Source organism: Diorhabda sublineata, chromosome 4 (assembly GCF_026230105.1).
Source record: "Diorhabda sublineata isolate icDioSubl1.1 chromosome 4, icDioSubl1.1, whole genome shotgun sequence".
In the NCBI taxonomy this organism is placed as follows: domain Eukaryota; kingdom Metazoa; phylum Arthropoda; class Insecta; order Coleoptera; family Chrysomelidae; genus Diorhabda; species Diorhabda sublineata.
The window spans coordinates 28,506,708-28,524,223 of NC_079477.1; the positions used below are offsets into that span (position 1 = coordinate 28,506,708).

Here is a 17,516-nt window from a genome sequence, read left to right on the forward strand (position 1 = left end):
ATGGTTGATGGCTGATCTGTGCATCAATACCTTCCATTGAAAAAAAATTAAGCAAATCGGTTGGGTAGAACACGTGAACAGACTCAGAATGGAAATCATCAATTTTTTTAATATATAAGATTACAAAAAATTAGTTTTTCGTATTTTTTTTTATAAGTTTAAAACTATATATAAAATATGAATATTTATCAAAAATTCCGTTCCCCCATCGGATAATTAGGTCCCATAAATAGGAAAATTATGTTTTTCTTCCAAAATGGTACGATCAGAGTCCCTCGTTGTTTGAGTGTAAAGAACCTAGCCAAGCAGGAGGTCTTAGTCGTTAAGTTGATTGTATCATAATATACGAGAATTTTTCGTTCGTTTCCAAAAAACTGATCAAACCGAAGTATACGTTTTATAATGTACGATATTAACTTTTTTAGAAATTATAATCGAACTTGAGGCCGACAAAAAAAATGCACTGCAAACTTTGAATTTGATTTAACTAACAATCCTACATCAACCGCCTTTGCACATATAAACAACACTATAATAGCCTCTACAATTTTCCAAATATTTAGCGCTCCCGGTTAGAAAATGGGGGAGATGCGATTTTCAAAAAAATGTTCTTTTTCTGTATTTTTCTGCAGACTTAATTTTGTTAATTCCGTAGTGTCTTATCAAATGGAAATCGACTTGATGATACAAACTCATCAAGTTCTGTGAGACATCTTACTCGTATAAAGCGTGTATAAGGTAGAAATGACTCTCTAAATAAATAAAAAAAAACTTGTCCTCGTATCCTCGGAGGTCCCTGAAAATGGTATAAAAGACACTTAATTCCTTCCATTTAGAATCATAAGAAACCGCACAAAAATCGTGTATTTGTGAAACTTATATCCGTGTAAGCAGCTGCCGTTTAGACTGACAAGTGTGACAAGGGACTAAGTTCACTATTTACACACGGCATTTCAAATGCGAGTTAAAATAGTCAATGATTTTGTCCATTTTAATCGTTGTAAAGATTCTTGATCCGATCTTTCAGGTTTTGCTTCAAGTTCATTTATTCAGACTCCATTTGTTTGATATCGTTCTTTTCCTTTACGTCTATAAGTACTTCCATGTATATAAATAACATTTTTTTAAATAGGTTCAAATATATCGCCTGTAACTATAAGACATCGCATCTTAACTGTAACGAAATACATAAACTTCACGTCTGCAATTAGAATGGATTTTAAAACAGCTTCCAATGTGGAAATGTGCCAAAATTTTTTATATTATTTTTTTTTCAAACCCTGCTTGCATAAGACGCGATTAGATAAAGGATCATTTGGCGTCTAACATCAACTGATTCTGTTAAATGTAAATGCCTTTGTCAAATACGTACCCATCAGATTTATGTTCACTCATCTGACTACTGCTTCGCTACCTCCAAAATTATTTCAATTAACTGTCTAGTCAAATCTTCCGAATCATCTAAATTAAAAAATTCTTGGTAGAGTGCCATAGCCGTTTTTGTGTTTTTTTATATTGGTATTTGATAATATATGTTATTAAATCGAAATTAAAAAAAATTAAATACCCAATTATCTTAAGATATCGATTTTGTATATCAATTATATAATTTAATTTGGATCTGCTTCAATGGGACGTCGTCTTAAATGATTCCATTGTTGAACTATCCATGTAGACATAATCCATACTAAGCAAGAGGATTCCTCTCTTAATAACATAAATTTCATATCTATATCAAGCTTTCAATCCTTCGATAACAGACTCACTAGTATTTTGATGTGAATTTTGGTATTTGTTTTAATATTAACGAATTCGTTTCTCTTTGACATGTGATCTCTTTCATCCTGGTCTAAAGATATATTTCATTCGTTTTTAGAAGCTGCATAACGATTACGAATCAATGAATATCATTCACGCAACTTACTTAGCTTTTTCGGTGCCCTTATGACCTTAGTACTATTACTATGATCTCAAAACATATTTAGAGCACACACATAATGTCATCCTAGCTTGAATGAGTGGATGTACAAGCTCTTTTATAATAGAAATAGCAAGTTCAAACTTCATTTATAACTTGTTGAAACTTGTCGCTGACGCGTGCATAAAAATTTTTGAGAGCGCGACGTATTTACTATATGAGGCCAATGAATCATGGGTCGCAACACGTATCAACTGAACGATTTGCCCTTTTCCGTATTTTGATTTTTCCACCCAATAGTGGCTCGCCGTTATTTTTGCTCAGAAAATTTGTGTCTGTAGTCAGGTTTACCGGGAAAGCAATTCCTTATTTTAGCGTCTCTATTCCTATGCGTTCCGACATTAATTGATGGTTATTTACCTTGTTACATACTCTCCTTTTTTTGCAAATTAAACATAACCTCAATTCTATTTACATGTCGGTTTTTAAAATCATTGATAAAGCCTGGAAACATAAGCGTCTATTGAAAAGAAGCGAAACCAATTATTTAGTATATTTATATTTGATATCTCATTCAAGGCAAATTCAATGGTGTCTAAATTGTAGGTAAAAATGAAAAATTACAATTTAACATTACCTTGTACCAATACCCAAAGAACTTCCAATCCTATCTAAATTAACAGTGACCAAAAGGCCAAAATAAATATATATTGTTGGTATGTAGGTATCCATTTGTGAAGAAACTAAGTGTTGATTTTGGTATTTATAGATTTCCATCCGCGTGTTTTATAAGGGAACAAGTTTCAACTGATTTTGTGTAAAATGGAATAACAATTTTTACAAAAATAAGATGCAATTTATCTGGAAAGTAGCTTACATATAACTCGATAAAAAGTAAAATCTGTGCCACTCGGTTGGCGTCTTGTTCACAACATTGACACACACACATTTATCGCTCCTCTCGTTATGTAATATATTAATTTTCTGATCAGAATTGACCCACTAGATTATAACACATGAATATTCCTTGCCAAAATGATGTGTTTAAATCAGTTAAAGTGCCAGAATTTGTTAAAACGATACAATAAACTTGTTTACTTTCTCAAATGACTACTAGCCGGAACATTGAAAATCGTAAAAAAAGTTGATGCATTTCGATTCATTTATGCTGCCAACAACAAATTTCATAATGAATTGGTCTAATTTCGGGACATTCAGTGACGTTACATAGGAAGTTTTTTCAAAAACGCAACTTGTCGATTTTCATAAACTCTAAAAATAAAATTTTATAATATGTTTGTTTATACACAGTAATTTATTAAGACTATATCAAATTCTCATTTTAAAGTTAATGAGACCAATATTATGTATTTAGTAATTATCAAAATATTAAGTAGAAATTTTTCAAATCATCAAACAGCGGAATTTTTCACGATAGAAAACGTTTATATACTTCCTTTTTTCAAAACTTGAGCTCACTGTATGAATGAGTTTTTATTTGGTTAGGTACGAGGCATATTTTCTAAGTAAGTACCGTTTTGGAATTAAAAAAAGAAGTGCAAAGATATCGCAATAATTTTATTTTTACATGAAAGCCTGTACCTTAATCTACTTTTCTACATAATTTCCGTGAATATTGAGGCACTTGTCATAACGTGGCACCAGTTTTTAAATACCCTCCTCATAAAATTGACTTCGTTATCGTCTTGAAGACGCTGACCGCCCAGGTGATTCTTCAAGTGCAGGAACAAATGGTTGTCGCTGGGCGCCAGATCGTACATACTTAAAGTTTGAAATATTGAATGAAACGATTTCTAACGTTTGTTACGAATCTTTGAAACTAGAACTGGTTATGTTTTCAAAATTCTTCCTGAATATTGTTCCTTAAAACAAGGGTCATTGGATGGTTCATATGAACTCAAGGATTCGAGAAAAAACACATAGAAAAAATCACAATGAGACAAATCGAAAAATTGAAATAACGCGTTCTGAGTATTCTCTTAATACAGCCTTTGATCTTTTACACAGTTGCAATGTTTTGTTAAACCAAATGTCCCCCAAGTACAAGACATCTAGCATTCTATAAGACGTTAACATACTTGCCCGAATTCAGTGACACCGCGACTTCATTGTCTTCAAAGAACCAAGGATCCAATAATTGCAGCTGAGCAAATTGCAAACCTCACTATAACTTTAAATGAATCAAAAGTCTGTCATGTCATTCTCGAGAATTTGTGTAAGCTCAGTAACGTATGTGTTGTTTATTCATAAACACACACAAATAGAAATGTGCTTAATCATTATAAAAAAAAATAGCGCTCTTAAGAAAAACCTCACACGCGTTTCTCCGAGAATTGTAATCACGTTCTGAAAGATCCTGCAATGTCGCTATCTTGAATGTATGGAATTGTAGGGAGCAATTCTCCTCGCAGAACGATCAGAAACTCCTAGAGTAGATACATGTTTGAGCGCAGTGCGCCGTGGTGATGTCAACAATGAAGCTCTTTCTGCCTCAAAATTCTAGATCTTAGTTTGATCACACTTGCATTTGTTTCAACAATCGATTTGCGGTACGGAACAACGGCAAACGGGGCTAAAATAAAGAGATTCTGAAAGTCGCGTTGGGTTATATTCTATTGAGAGGAGGCCTCAAGGGAAAACGCGTATTTCCCATTGTTCCAACGTGACTGAACAAACTATAGTTTCGCCTCTCTCACGAGACCAGTAGCTCTCTGCTACATCTACCTACCGAATAAAAAAAGAAAGCTATGCTGCCGCACCCTGTAGTTTACATTTGTCTTAATGCGTTGTATATTCCCAAAATCAACCTTAGTTATTACTAGTTCTTCACAGTAAGAGTGCCTACAATGAATTCTTTCTTAAAGGTCGTTTGACGTAGAGCAAGACAACTTACAAAAAATTGCATGCAATTTTTTCAAAAGTCAAAATATTTCATAGATTAATATTTCACGTCATTTGAAATTATGCCAGTTTCACACCACTGCATTATAGCTGCTCCTAACGAAAATTCCATAAGTAAATTTAACAAATACCTAACCTCAAACTTTATTCAACATTTTGTTGGCAGTTTAAAGATGAAAATAACAAAGTTAAGTGAAGTAAACAAGAAAAAAGTCTGTGAATAACTGGCAAACATGATATCTGCCGCTGCCTTGTTTTTGGAGCCCTATGGACAGGTTGGTTGTTACGCGAAAAGCTACTAGACTTCTCCCTAATATTGCAACTTCACACAATAAAAAGTGTACAAAATCGATAATGCTGCAAGTGCGAGATTTTGCACGAAACGATCAGATGAATTTCATCTGCGCACGTTTTTAATAAAGAAATATTGCATCTTGCATTGCATAGCGGCCTTAACTTCTATATTAAACATCATTTATTTTTTAGATGTGTTCTCTTAACGCAGTTTTATTATTTCTCTGTAATCTGTCTAGTGGATATTCTTTAGTCTCACAGTTAATGACATAATGTTTATACATTTCTTCTGGTTTGTAGAATTATAATGTGATTTATTCTATTCGAAACTTGATATCTCGTCCTTTTATACTTTTACTATTCATTCTTTTGATAAATAATAAAGTTTTCCATCAGCCTCCGTGTTTTGGTTCGAATAAAATAATCATTTTATATATTTTCTGATTGTATAGGCATTCTATTTATAGCTGTTGCTTCCAATACGATTCTAAAAACCGAAATACAATTTCGAGAACAATTTTAATGACGATGTTTAGAATTATCATTATTGGTTATTTGTAGTTGTCCGTTACGACGTATTCGTTGGCAGAAATTCTAGTGTATTTTACATTTTATTGGAAGTTAATTATGTGGCAGAAATTTAAATACATTGATATTTTGTAACGTTCACGCCACTGTAGTAATCTGGATATCTTTAGCTACATGTTGCTCTCGAAAATAATTTAAACACATATTCCTGTAGTGGTTGCCTAGCTCTTTACGCAGCCGGTTAACCGGTCATTTTTCTTTTTAGTTTTTCGTAGTTTTATTATAGTTTAGTGTTTTTTTTTTAATTTGTGTCTAAACGTAATTATGTGGCACTCCGAAAAGTAGTATCCAATATTTTTGTGTTGTATTGTTTTGCTTGACATTTTAATTATATATTTTTTGATTACACAAATTTATTGCAACGTATGTCACTGTTTATCGAATTCTTTTTTTATATCAATTTCAAATAAATATTTATGATTAGAACCAAATAAATTTATCATTGTTCTCGACTAAAATTAAAAGGTATTGAAAAGAAATAAGTTTAGGAATTACGGTATCTATGCATTTTTAGATTGGTGTCACGAAATGAATGTGGTTTTTTGAAATTTTGTGATCAATTATTAAAATAGTAGAATAAGAATGAATAAAACCAAATTTAACTATCTTAATGTCCATTATTCATTATATTTGTAACACAATTTAAAATTTTGTTTTTTTTTTCTTTTCTAATCATTTTTAGGCATGCTTTCATTAACAAACATTTACGTCACAAATTTTATTTTCGAGTTTTATACAGATTTTGAGTTTATTGCACCATACATTCATTATTTATATCTTTAAACTTGATTCATACACTATATAAAAATGAAGAAATTACATGCCAAGATTTGCTGCTGTTGATTGTAGTCGTTTAATTTTTTAAATTGATGTCTAAACCGAGTTTCTGAATCAGTTGTAAAAAAAATGAGCATACCGATTAAAGTTATTTTCGTAAAAGAAAGAAGAAAGTGGACAAAACCTACGTTGAGGATATACATTCAACAGAATATCAGTTTGTTGTATGGGTATTTAACCCATTCAAATGTATCATGATTGCTTACTAGTTATTCCTGGTTATTCAAGATGTTATTTGAAGTCTAGGCCATGTTTTAGATACCCTCCAGACTATTTACTTCTGTTAATGTTTCTAGTAACGTTTTAAACCATGCCTTTGTTGTAACATTTAGTTGTATTGTGTTAAAAAAAGCAAGTTTGCTGTACGTTTTTGATACCTTGAAAATTAAATGTACGGAGAACGTGTCACCTAAAGAGAGCGAATATATCGTAACAGCAAATGAATATTTATATGCGTGATAAGAACTATATCGGTATAATCGAAACTAATAGATTACCGAACAAGATATGAGGAAATAATACTAGGAAGGATCGGCTCCAAAATATAATAAGAATAAGTTCAAAGGAATCTGTATATTTATAAAAACTTCAAAAAATCAACTAATGATCAATAGGTCCATGGGTGGTAAAGAGAAAATTTGTGTTCTAGAGAAGTACAATCCGTCCAATGCTTATTTTTATTTGGTCTCAAAATAGACTTCTCTTTAGCAATTTTTTTCTCATTTGAATGATATTTCTTCAGTAGGAAAATTTTTTTAAGTCTAAAAATGTAATCGCTGGAATTCAGAACTGGAGAATATGATGGATATGGTGACATGTTTATAGAGAATCTTTACGGAGTACTTAGTGAATCCAGATTTAGTCTATGGTCACTGCCTACACTATAAACCCGTTTGATTTTGTCAGCTCTCTGAATCATGGATTCATTGTTTTTGTTCTATTGTGAAAAAACGCGATAAGAAATTGGAAATAAACATAAACTTTTTTCAAGCCTTCTTTTTAATTAAAATCCTTAATTAACACCTGGAATGGGTTTTTTCTATTGTTGGAAAGCACTCAGAAGTTGTTTACCTTAAAAAAATTATAAAACAAACTATTCAAGGGATTGCGCCCAAAACTTGTCGGTCGTTTTAAAATGGTATATAAAAGGAAAGAAAAATAAAAATCAATTGATGTATCATGTCACACATTTTCTAAAGATGCATTCAGCTGGAACTTTTTCGTATTTTCCATGTAGAAGATACCTTTGTATTTTGCTAAAATTGCTATTAGGTGAGGTGGCAAATAGATGGCGCTACTAGTATTAAGTCCATATAATGTTCAGTTAGCTCTAGTCTTCAAAAGAGACATGTATAAATTTGACTGCTACTATTAGTTTGAGAGTTATAAAATTTCAACTAAAGCAACTTTTGTTAGTTTGAAAAAATGGATAAAAAATGTTTCTTTTTATAATAACGCAACGCTTTTTGGCAAAAAATATTATTGAAGCCAGAGCTTAGCTTGATAAACATATTTGGAATTTGCCCCGAGAAATTTACAATTGAGACGTTGTTTGTTTAAGTTTAAACGAGGCGGAATGGATGCAATGGATGCCTCAAAGTCTCCAAAATAATTTCGGATAACAGTAAACTGAAGCTGATTGAGACTCCAAAAATATTAAAGGAATATTTTCGACATATCGGGAATGAATATTTAGGTGTGCGAAAACTCTATTCACAATGGGTGCGCCCGAGCTCTCAATCAACCAAAAATAATAACGACTTGATGACAGAGCACTGTGTGGATCTGTTTAATCGTCATAAATCCTAATTCGATATAAGACAATTGACGAAACATGGTTCCATCATTTCACATCAGAGTTCAACGAATATTACGTAACGTTATTACAGGACGAAATCGTATAAAAACTGCCCCAGCTTAAGAAGAAAAAAGTGCTGTTTCATTAAGACAATGCACCAAGCCACAAATCGATGTAAACGATACCAAAATTTTATGAATTGGGTTTCGATGGCTATTATATTGAATAATAATATCAAATCCTATATTAGAATTTTTCTTATTACTGCGTAAAGTTTGATCCAGAATACCGTAAAGAAAAATTCAATTAATTTAACCTTGAATTTTCAATAAATAACACACAGTAGAATCTATATTGAACTGACATTCTAAAATCTATCCTCATTATATAATTTTGGAACTAAAAATATAATTAGTAAACAGATATTTAACTTTTGACATACTACTACTGAAATTCGAACCAATTTATTATTTTGTACCGTAACTAAGAATTTCACAAAATATCTTAATGAATCTTAATCACATCATATCTTTTTTCGTTTCCTGTATAGTTTGTTTTAAAAGTTTATTTAGTTGATATATGTCCATTCGATAACTATTGATCAAACAATAATACTGAATTTTCTACTGAATTACTGTTGCAATAAAGATGTGTAAATAAAAAAAAATATATTCAAAATTGCTGAATAAAAACGAGAAGACACCATCAACTATTCATATTGCTACCGTCTAGAAAAATGGACTCTTTTTATCCATCGACATCTTACAATGGCTACAACTCCTCCATTGCCAACTCAACATTTAACATGAATCCTTTAAGAGGCTTACCACCATCACCATCAAACTTATCAAGTCCCAGAAAGTATACAAATATTAGAAGAGCTTATTCGGCAGGTTTAGATGTACCTAGCGATAGAAGACCGGTTATGTTTCAAACTAGGCCACTAAGAAGTCTAACAGTACTTTCTGATAGTCCGTCTAGAGAAAACAGTACAACGAGATCACCTAGTCCCACTCCAAGCAACTACAGTGTAAGTAGTTTCCGTTCGAACAGATCAAGCAGTTATGGAATTCCGAGAAGGATCTATCCACAAGCTTACGATCCTAGAAACAGAGATCTCGATTTAGACGACAAGGAAGATACTCCTATAGTATTTGATGCCAACTTAACGTTCGTTCTTGGTTGTAAAGGAAAATTAAAGCAGAACGTGAAACCTATTCCCGCTTTTCAAGATAATCAAACAGCTTCTAATGCTTTATCTAACAAAATATCAGATTTTTTATCGAGAACTGATCACGTAATGGACGAATGGAAAAGTAAGGGACATAAAGAGGATGAGCAACATAGTTTGAGAATGAAAAGAAGTAGGTCAAAACAAATTGGTAAATCAAGAAGTGCTACAAATATTATGATTAAAGGTTTCCAGTATTTTAGTAGAGCAAATAGTGTCACCAGATCTTCGGTTACTAGAGAATCAGATGATGCAACTGAAGCGGAAATCGACGAGGTAAATCAAAATGTGTGAATATTTTTTGTGGATAATTAATAAGCGATTGTTTTCAACATCCTCTTCTTCATATAGTCTTTTTATATCTTCTATATATTCTAATACTGGTTCATTTCCAATTCTTGGAAATGAATAGAATATACTCTAATAAGTACACTCTAATGATTTATGATAATAATTAAAAGATAAATGTCATTATTATTATTATTTAATGAGGTGCATTATCGAATATTCCACGAATATTTTATCAAACAGTATACTTCCGAAATTGGTTTAGAATTAAAACTGAACCTAACCACAAACTAATGTAAAAGATGGTGACTTACACTAGTAGTTGTATAATATTTATTAATTGTGATGTAATACTTCCAAGGGTAAGTTGAAAAAATGTTTGGAATACTGTTTTGTATCAGCTTAATTTCGATTTGCATATTGATAAAGTTGGTCGATTGATAACGTTTTAACGGTCGATTAAATTAATAATAATTTAAAATTTGGAGTTATTTGTTTACAAAAGCGCTCGTTAAATGAGTTTGTCCGGACAGGATTCTATAATTTATAGTTATAATTAAACAAATCTGTTTTAAAATCGAGAAGAATGTGATTTTAACTAGTATAGGTATAATCTGTTCTATTATATCATTATCAATCCAAAAATAGTAGTTCTTATTAGGTAGGTAAGATCAACAATCAACAATATATCATCTGCTTGTAATCTTCCAGCATTGGTTGTACCAGTACTTTGATTTTTCAGACATTCCAAAACAAGTTAATTTGTTTACGTTTTATTTAATTGCCATAGCCTCATCTGCCAAAAATATCTTCTAGCCAAAGTCCATTTGTTCTTTGCAATTCAATATTATTGCCGAGACATCTACACAAGAATTAATTGCAAAAAATAATAGATAATATTAAAATTTACAAAGTAAGGTTTTTTGCTATATTTTGGGGTTAAAAAAAATTCCAATATGCTGCAAGAGTAATCCATATTAAAGATGTCATAGCAAACAGACAGCTACTATAATTAATTTAGTATTACTCACGTCGTAATATTCACACAATACATACAAACATTTAAAAGCTTTACTATGCTCTGTGGAATTTTTTGAGCTTATTGCAACCACATCTTTTTTATAATGTAGCAGTACATACCAAAATTACACACTACGAGGATATATTGAAAAATTCTTAGCCTACTATAGAACCAAACAAAATTTCAATGTCATTTATTACAGCAAACCTGCCACGTCTCTAGACTTTTCAAAAAAAATGTTTCTTCTTGCTCTGCAAACCAGACCTCCATGCTTTTATTACCTACTCGTTGGAAGAAAATTTACGATGTCAGAAATATCGAATAGTAATCTCCAGTTCTACCCTTATCCAAAAAATCAATCATGATTTCTCCATAGCAATCCCAAAAAACTCAAGAACTTGTCCAGCAGATTTTTGGACACGAAACTTCTTAGGTCTTGGAGAACCAGAGTGTCGCCATTCCATCGATTGTTGCTTTGTTTCTGGATCGTAGGAACGTATCCAAGTCTCATCTATAGTAACAATTCGGTTTAAGAAGTCTACATCGTTTTCAAATCGAGCACAGATCGAACGCGGTGCCTCTACCCTTGCATGCTTTTGTCAACATTCAAACATTTAGGGATCCATTTTGCAGCAATTTTCTCATGTCCAAATTGACGTGAACTATATGATGGACGCGTTCGTATGAAATATTCAGTGCTTCAGATATCAGTTTTAGCCCAATTAGACGGTCTGATAAAATCATGTCATGAATTGCATCGATAGTTTCGGGGACTGACACAAAATTTACCTCTTTTGAAGCTGGTAGTCCAATTTTTCACGAAGGACATTGATCACCCACAAATACCTGCAAATAGGGGCATTAGGCAAGAGGACTCTTTCAGCTCGCTCCTATTTAACAAACACAAACTAAGAGGATACAAAATGGGAAATAAAGAGGTGAAAATCCTGTGCTATGCAGACGATGCGGTACTGTTGGCGGAGAACGAGGACGATCTGCAAAGGCTACTGTACCAATTTCACAAAACAGCAAAAAAGTTCAATATGATAATATCAGCGGCAAAGACAAAATCAATGGTTACTTTCAAGACACCGATTTTTAAAACATATTTTCATATTCGAAATTAGTATTGTACAATATTAAATTGTTTCTCGTGTATTGATCGTTCTGCAGTATTATAATAATCGATACTTTGGACATTCCGAAGTAAAAAGCTTAACACAATTATCCTGATTTTTTTACATCAACTAGTTATCTTCAACGTTATTTTATTTGTGTTTCAGTTGTCTGAAATGACGGCGGATCTTGCAGAAGAGCATTCAACTGCCACACTAGCAGCTGAGAGATTAGACGCTGAAACCTCCGAACGTCTCAAATTAGAAAAAGAACTATCCGAAGTACAAAATAAAAATAAAGAGCTACAACAATCTTCGGAACGACTAGAAATCGAACTGTTATACGCTAGGTCGGATCTAAATGGAATTTCGGAAGAGGATGAAGATGGAGACGGCGATGGAGGGGTCTATAAACAAAGATACGAAAGGGCAATCAAAGAGCTCGAATTTACGAAGAGAAGATTACAACAACAACATGAAGATGACTTGGAACAGCTTATTGGATTGAAGAAACAATTGGAAAAGAAAGTAAGTATTGTCTTTTATTTTTTTGGTGACACTATATTAAAAATGGTTTTTATACTCATCTCACTGCAATGACTTAAATTGATAGGAAATAAGGGGTTATTTTATAATAGGATGGTCCCAGAAGTACCTAACAAAGAAAACAAAAAATATTATTAAATAAAATATCTTTGGTCTTTACCTACTTGGAAGCCGGTTTTTTGTTTTCAGTCCATTTTTCTGATTGGTTATTTTGTTTTGGATGCAAAATGATGGACCAACGATTGATCTATGGTTATGAAACGGCGCAAAAATTTGACTTTATGTCTGTGGAATATTGTCAAACACTCGATGAAAACATGTTCATGACGCTGTTTTCTGGAGTCGTCACCTCATTTGGTCAACCACTGCGATGCTGATCCTAACAGATCGTACGGCCTCGTTTAAACTCTGCTACCCAATATTTTACTGTTGATAACGAAAGAGCAGTCTCACTCAGAGTAGAATCTAATTCAACTCTTATATTGGTTGGGCTAGGGACATTTAAATAAAAGTATTGCATCATATAACGATAACCAATTTTTTCCATGTTTATTCACTGAAAATGTTCACTATTGATGGCTGCCAAACAAATACTTATAACCGTAACGTCTTTAACCTTAAAACATATGCTGTATAGATTTTATATTTTCTAATTCAGTGATATTTTTCAAGCAACTACCGCCATCTCCAGGTCAGGCCAGGTACTTCTGGTACCATCCTCTTATACAGAAGATCAAAAACTCACCATAATTTATTTGTTTTCTGCTAATGCAGAATAACGAACAGAGTACTAAGACTGCGGTTGATTTATTACACGTTTTCTTATAGTTGGCAGACGCATACGAAGAAGTAGAGGAACAACGACAAGTCGTAGGTCAATGGAAACGAAAAGTTCAAAAATTAAATGGAGAAATGAACGACCTTAAGCTATTACTGGAAGAACAGAATGGAAGAAATAATTTATTAGAAAAGAAACAAAGGAAATTCGATTCCGAAACGCAGATGTTGCAAGACGAGTTAAAAAAAGAAAAACAAGCTAGAGACCGATTTGCAAGAGAAAAAGAAATATGCATGGCCGAAAAGTATGCCATTGAAAGTACACTTGCAGTAAGTGAATTAATTTTGTCATTAATTAATTTAATAATACACAAAAATAAAATAATACTTTGAGTATTGATAATTATTATTTATGCAGGATATAAAACTTGAGCTGGAACTTAAAGAAGAAAGACTTCTAGCTCTACAACGTGAATTCGATGAAGTAACTTGTAGTGGTAAGACTGAAGAAGAAGTCACTGTTTTAAGAAAACAGAAAATAGATTGCGAAAGAAGACTTCAAGATCAGGAAGAAGAACTTGATGAACTTGCTGGACAAGTTCAATTGTTGGAACAAGCCAAACTCAGGTTAGAAATGACTTTGGAATCCATGAGGAAAGAAGCTAAAAAAGAAGCCCAAATGAGAGATGAAGAACTCGAGGAAGTTCGATGTAACGCCCACAAAAAAGTTAAAGGTAACAAATATCTAGTTGGATAATTATAATACTCAGGTTCATCACCAAAGATTAAACTGGTACTTAGAATTTCAGAATGTCACCTTATCGAATATTTTTTTACACGAAACAATTGTCTAATTGTAAAACCTTCTATATATTTTAGCTTTGGAACAGCAATTAGAAAATGAACATGAGGAACGTACATTGTTATTAAGGGAGAAACACGAATTAGAGAGAAGACTAGCAGCAGCTGCAGAGCTAGAAAGACACGATAGAGCTGGAGACGAAGCTCTTTTACAACGACTCAGGAGGGACTTGAAGAGAACAAAGGCTTTACTTAGAGATACACAAGCTCAGCTCGAAAGGCAGAAAAGTGAAACTGCAGGTATGACCTCTATAATGAAAAATCATTTTAAAATTAATTCAATTAAAATAGGAGACTAAGTTGTTTTTTTTTTTCAGGAAAAGCTACAATCCGCCAATTAAGGAATCAGTTAGAAGACTTGGAATGTGCTAGGGCAGTTGCCGTTAAAGCGAAACAGAGCTTAGAAACGGATCTTTTAGAAACGCAATCTCTTCTGGAAGAAGCTCATAAACAGAAACAAGATGCGGAAGAACGCGCAAATGCTTTACTTAGAGAAAAGGGTGACTTACAAACACAATTGGAAGAAAACGAAGAAGAATTAGCGGAAGTATTGAAAAAATTCAAGGGCACTGTACAGCAAATGTCTTTAGATCAAATGGCATTACAAGAACAGGTATCATTAGTTTCAGAATTAGAAATAGAACGAAATCATTTGAAAGAACAGTTAGCAGAACTTACCACCAAATTAGAATCTGTGGAAAGTATGGGAGAATCTTCATCAAATCTACTAGTAAGAAGGTACTATTAAAATTTTGGATATTGTAATGTAATTAATTACATAATTGAATATGTTTTAGGTCTGAATTGAAGGTTAAAGAATTAGAATCAAAACTAGAATTAGAACAAACCACCAGATCAAGATTGGAAGTACAGATTAGCAGATTAAAAGAAGCTGTTGAAAAGCTACAAAATGATGTGACGAATGCTAAAGTAAAAGAACAACAAGCTCAAGATCAAATAAGAAAACATCAACGACAATTACGGTAAGGGATTTTCAAATAAGAATAACAATATAATCTCATTATTATTTGATTAATGGAATTTTATTTTAGGGAAATTAAAGAAGAATTGAATAAAAGTTTAGCTAAAGAATCTGAAGTGATCATCAAGAAAAAAGAACTAGAGAAACGGTGCGAATTGCTGGAAGCTGAGTGTTCGACTGCTAGGACCGACTTAAGATTAGCCCTGAAGAGAATCGAAGACTTGCAGTCCGCCATTCAAGGAGATTTGGAGGATACAATTTCAGATAATTCTGATAGGTGAGAGATATAAATTTCATATAGTGGTGAGCTAATGGCAGGAGGTAGATATGGTTTCAAGAGTTGTGTGAAGTTACGCTTACTTGTAATTGCATGTAAAGGATTATTTTTTTATTTCCAGTGAGCAAGAAACCTACAGTTCTGATGACTCAGTAAATAAATACTTATCCAATCACAAACCACTGTCTCCTAAAATAGAAAAGATGTCTGCTATTGATTCAAGAAGGTAGGATCTATTATCATTGTTATTATACAATCAATAAATAATCCGAAACGATTCGTTTGAAACACGGTGATTGAAGGTCTTTTCAATGACTCCGTTATATGTTTGGAATAGTTGTAATATAATCTTAATGAATTACTTTTACTGTGAATGTTTTTTCTAATCAAAATTAAGTTATTTAAATGGTTTAGTTGGCCTATTGATACATTTTAATCTCTTACCTGCTCAATACCTTCCTAGAAATTGAAGATGTACACAAAAATTTATTTATTCAGAATATAGTTGCTACTGGTATGAAGGAAACAGTAATAATTAATAATCAACTGTGGTATCATTGAAAACACCTATAGCTGGTATAAAATCGTAATTGAGTTAATTTACTAGCCGTTATCAAATTGTCTATTTATATTTTTTAGATTATCAAATGTGAGCCGTTCTAGTACCTCCAGCAATCTAGGGAAAGATCCGTCGTTTACCTGAGTAGCAGTGAACATCTGCAGAACCATATCAATGACTTTCTGCAGAAAAGAGGAACCTGGTGATATCGATAACGCATTAGTGGAGTACGTTTGATGCATATTAATGATTTATTTTTGTTATACCTTTAACTGTTTTATTTATAGATAGGTATCCCAAGATTATAATTTGTTATTTGTAGACATTGTGATAAGACTGAAGACGACATTTATATTACCCAAGGTATATACCCACATACTTAACTACTTAACTGAGAAAGTGAGCTAGTAGAACATATATTGTAAGTTAATAAACGTTAGATTGAAAGTTTGCAAAAAACACGCAAAGTTCATGTTATAAACCAAATTAATATTCATCATAGATTCAATTCAATTATTTAATAAAACAAGTAGGTTTTATTGAATAAATATTAATATTATGGCATTATTTTTGATTTCGCCATTCTTTGTATTGGATACTTTGACGCAATTGTGGAGCTACCAGTATAAACCAATTTTTGAATGTGCACAATAAACAATTTATTGTTCTTTTCAGTCAAGTGTAGAAACTGTTTCGTTTTACAATCAAATATGGAAATGTTATATACCTAGACAATTCATAATAAATATTACTAGTTCTCTTCTATTCAATATATTTTATATTTTAAATGGAAATTTGATTCACGGTGACATCGAATTATTTTCTCTTGTTACAATTTAATCTATTTTGGAGACCTCTTCTGGTACAGCTAATTTTTTTTACATTAAACTTGATAAAAAAATTTACAGACAAATTATATACCCGATATCGATGCTATATTTCTGCTACATATGTTTTCAAAAATATCTACTTGTAATAAACATAAAATGATCACATAGTTTGAATTATAGAAACTTTAAAAATAGAGATCATGTCTTCGTAAATATTGTTTAATAGGGTTAGGCTAATAATAAATGTAAATAGGCTTTTCTAAATGTAATTAATTAATGTAATATATCGACCTGTATTTAATTTTTATAGTCAATGTATCTAAAATTCTACCATATTGTCTGTAAGATATAAATAAATGTTGTGAAATTAAAACTGTTTATATAGAACTCTGTTTATTATTAATATACCCTTGATCAATATAAACCAACCAGCTAGTTCATTAAATAGTACATGATGCGTAATGTAATATTTAGTTAAAGAAAAAAGTGATCGTCGTCCGTGATTTTTCTCTCTTGGAGCGTATACTATTTTTTCTTTCTTCGGTATAAATAATATCATATGACCATAATTACATTTATTTTAATTATAGTTTTGAAAAAAATGAATTTTACTTTTGTTTCCATCAAATGAAATCCTATATCGTTTTTCGAATTGCGCTTTGGATTTGGTAT

General features: G+C 32.0%; 1 protein-coding gene across 10 annotated transcripts in view; it reads left to right on the top strand.

Moving 5' to 3' along the window:
* Positions 1-17,231, top strand: part of LOC130442393 (unconventional myosin-XVIIIa) — a 185,739-nt gene extending 168,508 nt beyond the window's left edge. For 3 of the 10 annotated variants that reach the window (XM_056776460.1, XM_056776461.1, XM_056776470.1), the window contains 9 exons: positions 12,181-12,540; positions 13,387-13,665; positions 13,754-14,069; positions 14,215-14,436; positions 14,514-14,934; positions 14,994-15,179; positions 15,249-15,455; positions 15,577-15,681; positions 16,095-17,231. In XM_056776460.1, coding sequence (XP_056632438.1) covers positions 12,181-12,540; positions 13,387-13,665; positions 13,754-14,069; positions 14,215-14,436; positions 14,514-14,934; positions 14,994-15,179; positions 15,249-15,455; positions 15,577-15,681; positions 16,095-16,158 — 2,160 coding nt within the window. In that variant the 3' untranslated portion in view covers positions 16,159-17,231. Of the gene's footprint in view, positions 1-5,797; positions 6,086-8,907; positions 9,865-12,180; positions 12,541-13,386; positions 13,666-13,753; positions 14,070-14,214; positions 14,437-14,513; positions 14,935-14,993; positions 15,180-15,248; positions 15,456-15,576; positions 15,682-16,094 lie in introns of those variants that run through there. The other 7 variants (XM_056776469.1, XM_056776466.1, XM_056776467.1 and 4 more) reach the window with 7 other exon arrangements.
* Positions 17,232-17,516: the final 285 nt, after the last annotated feature.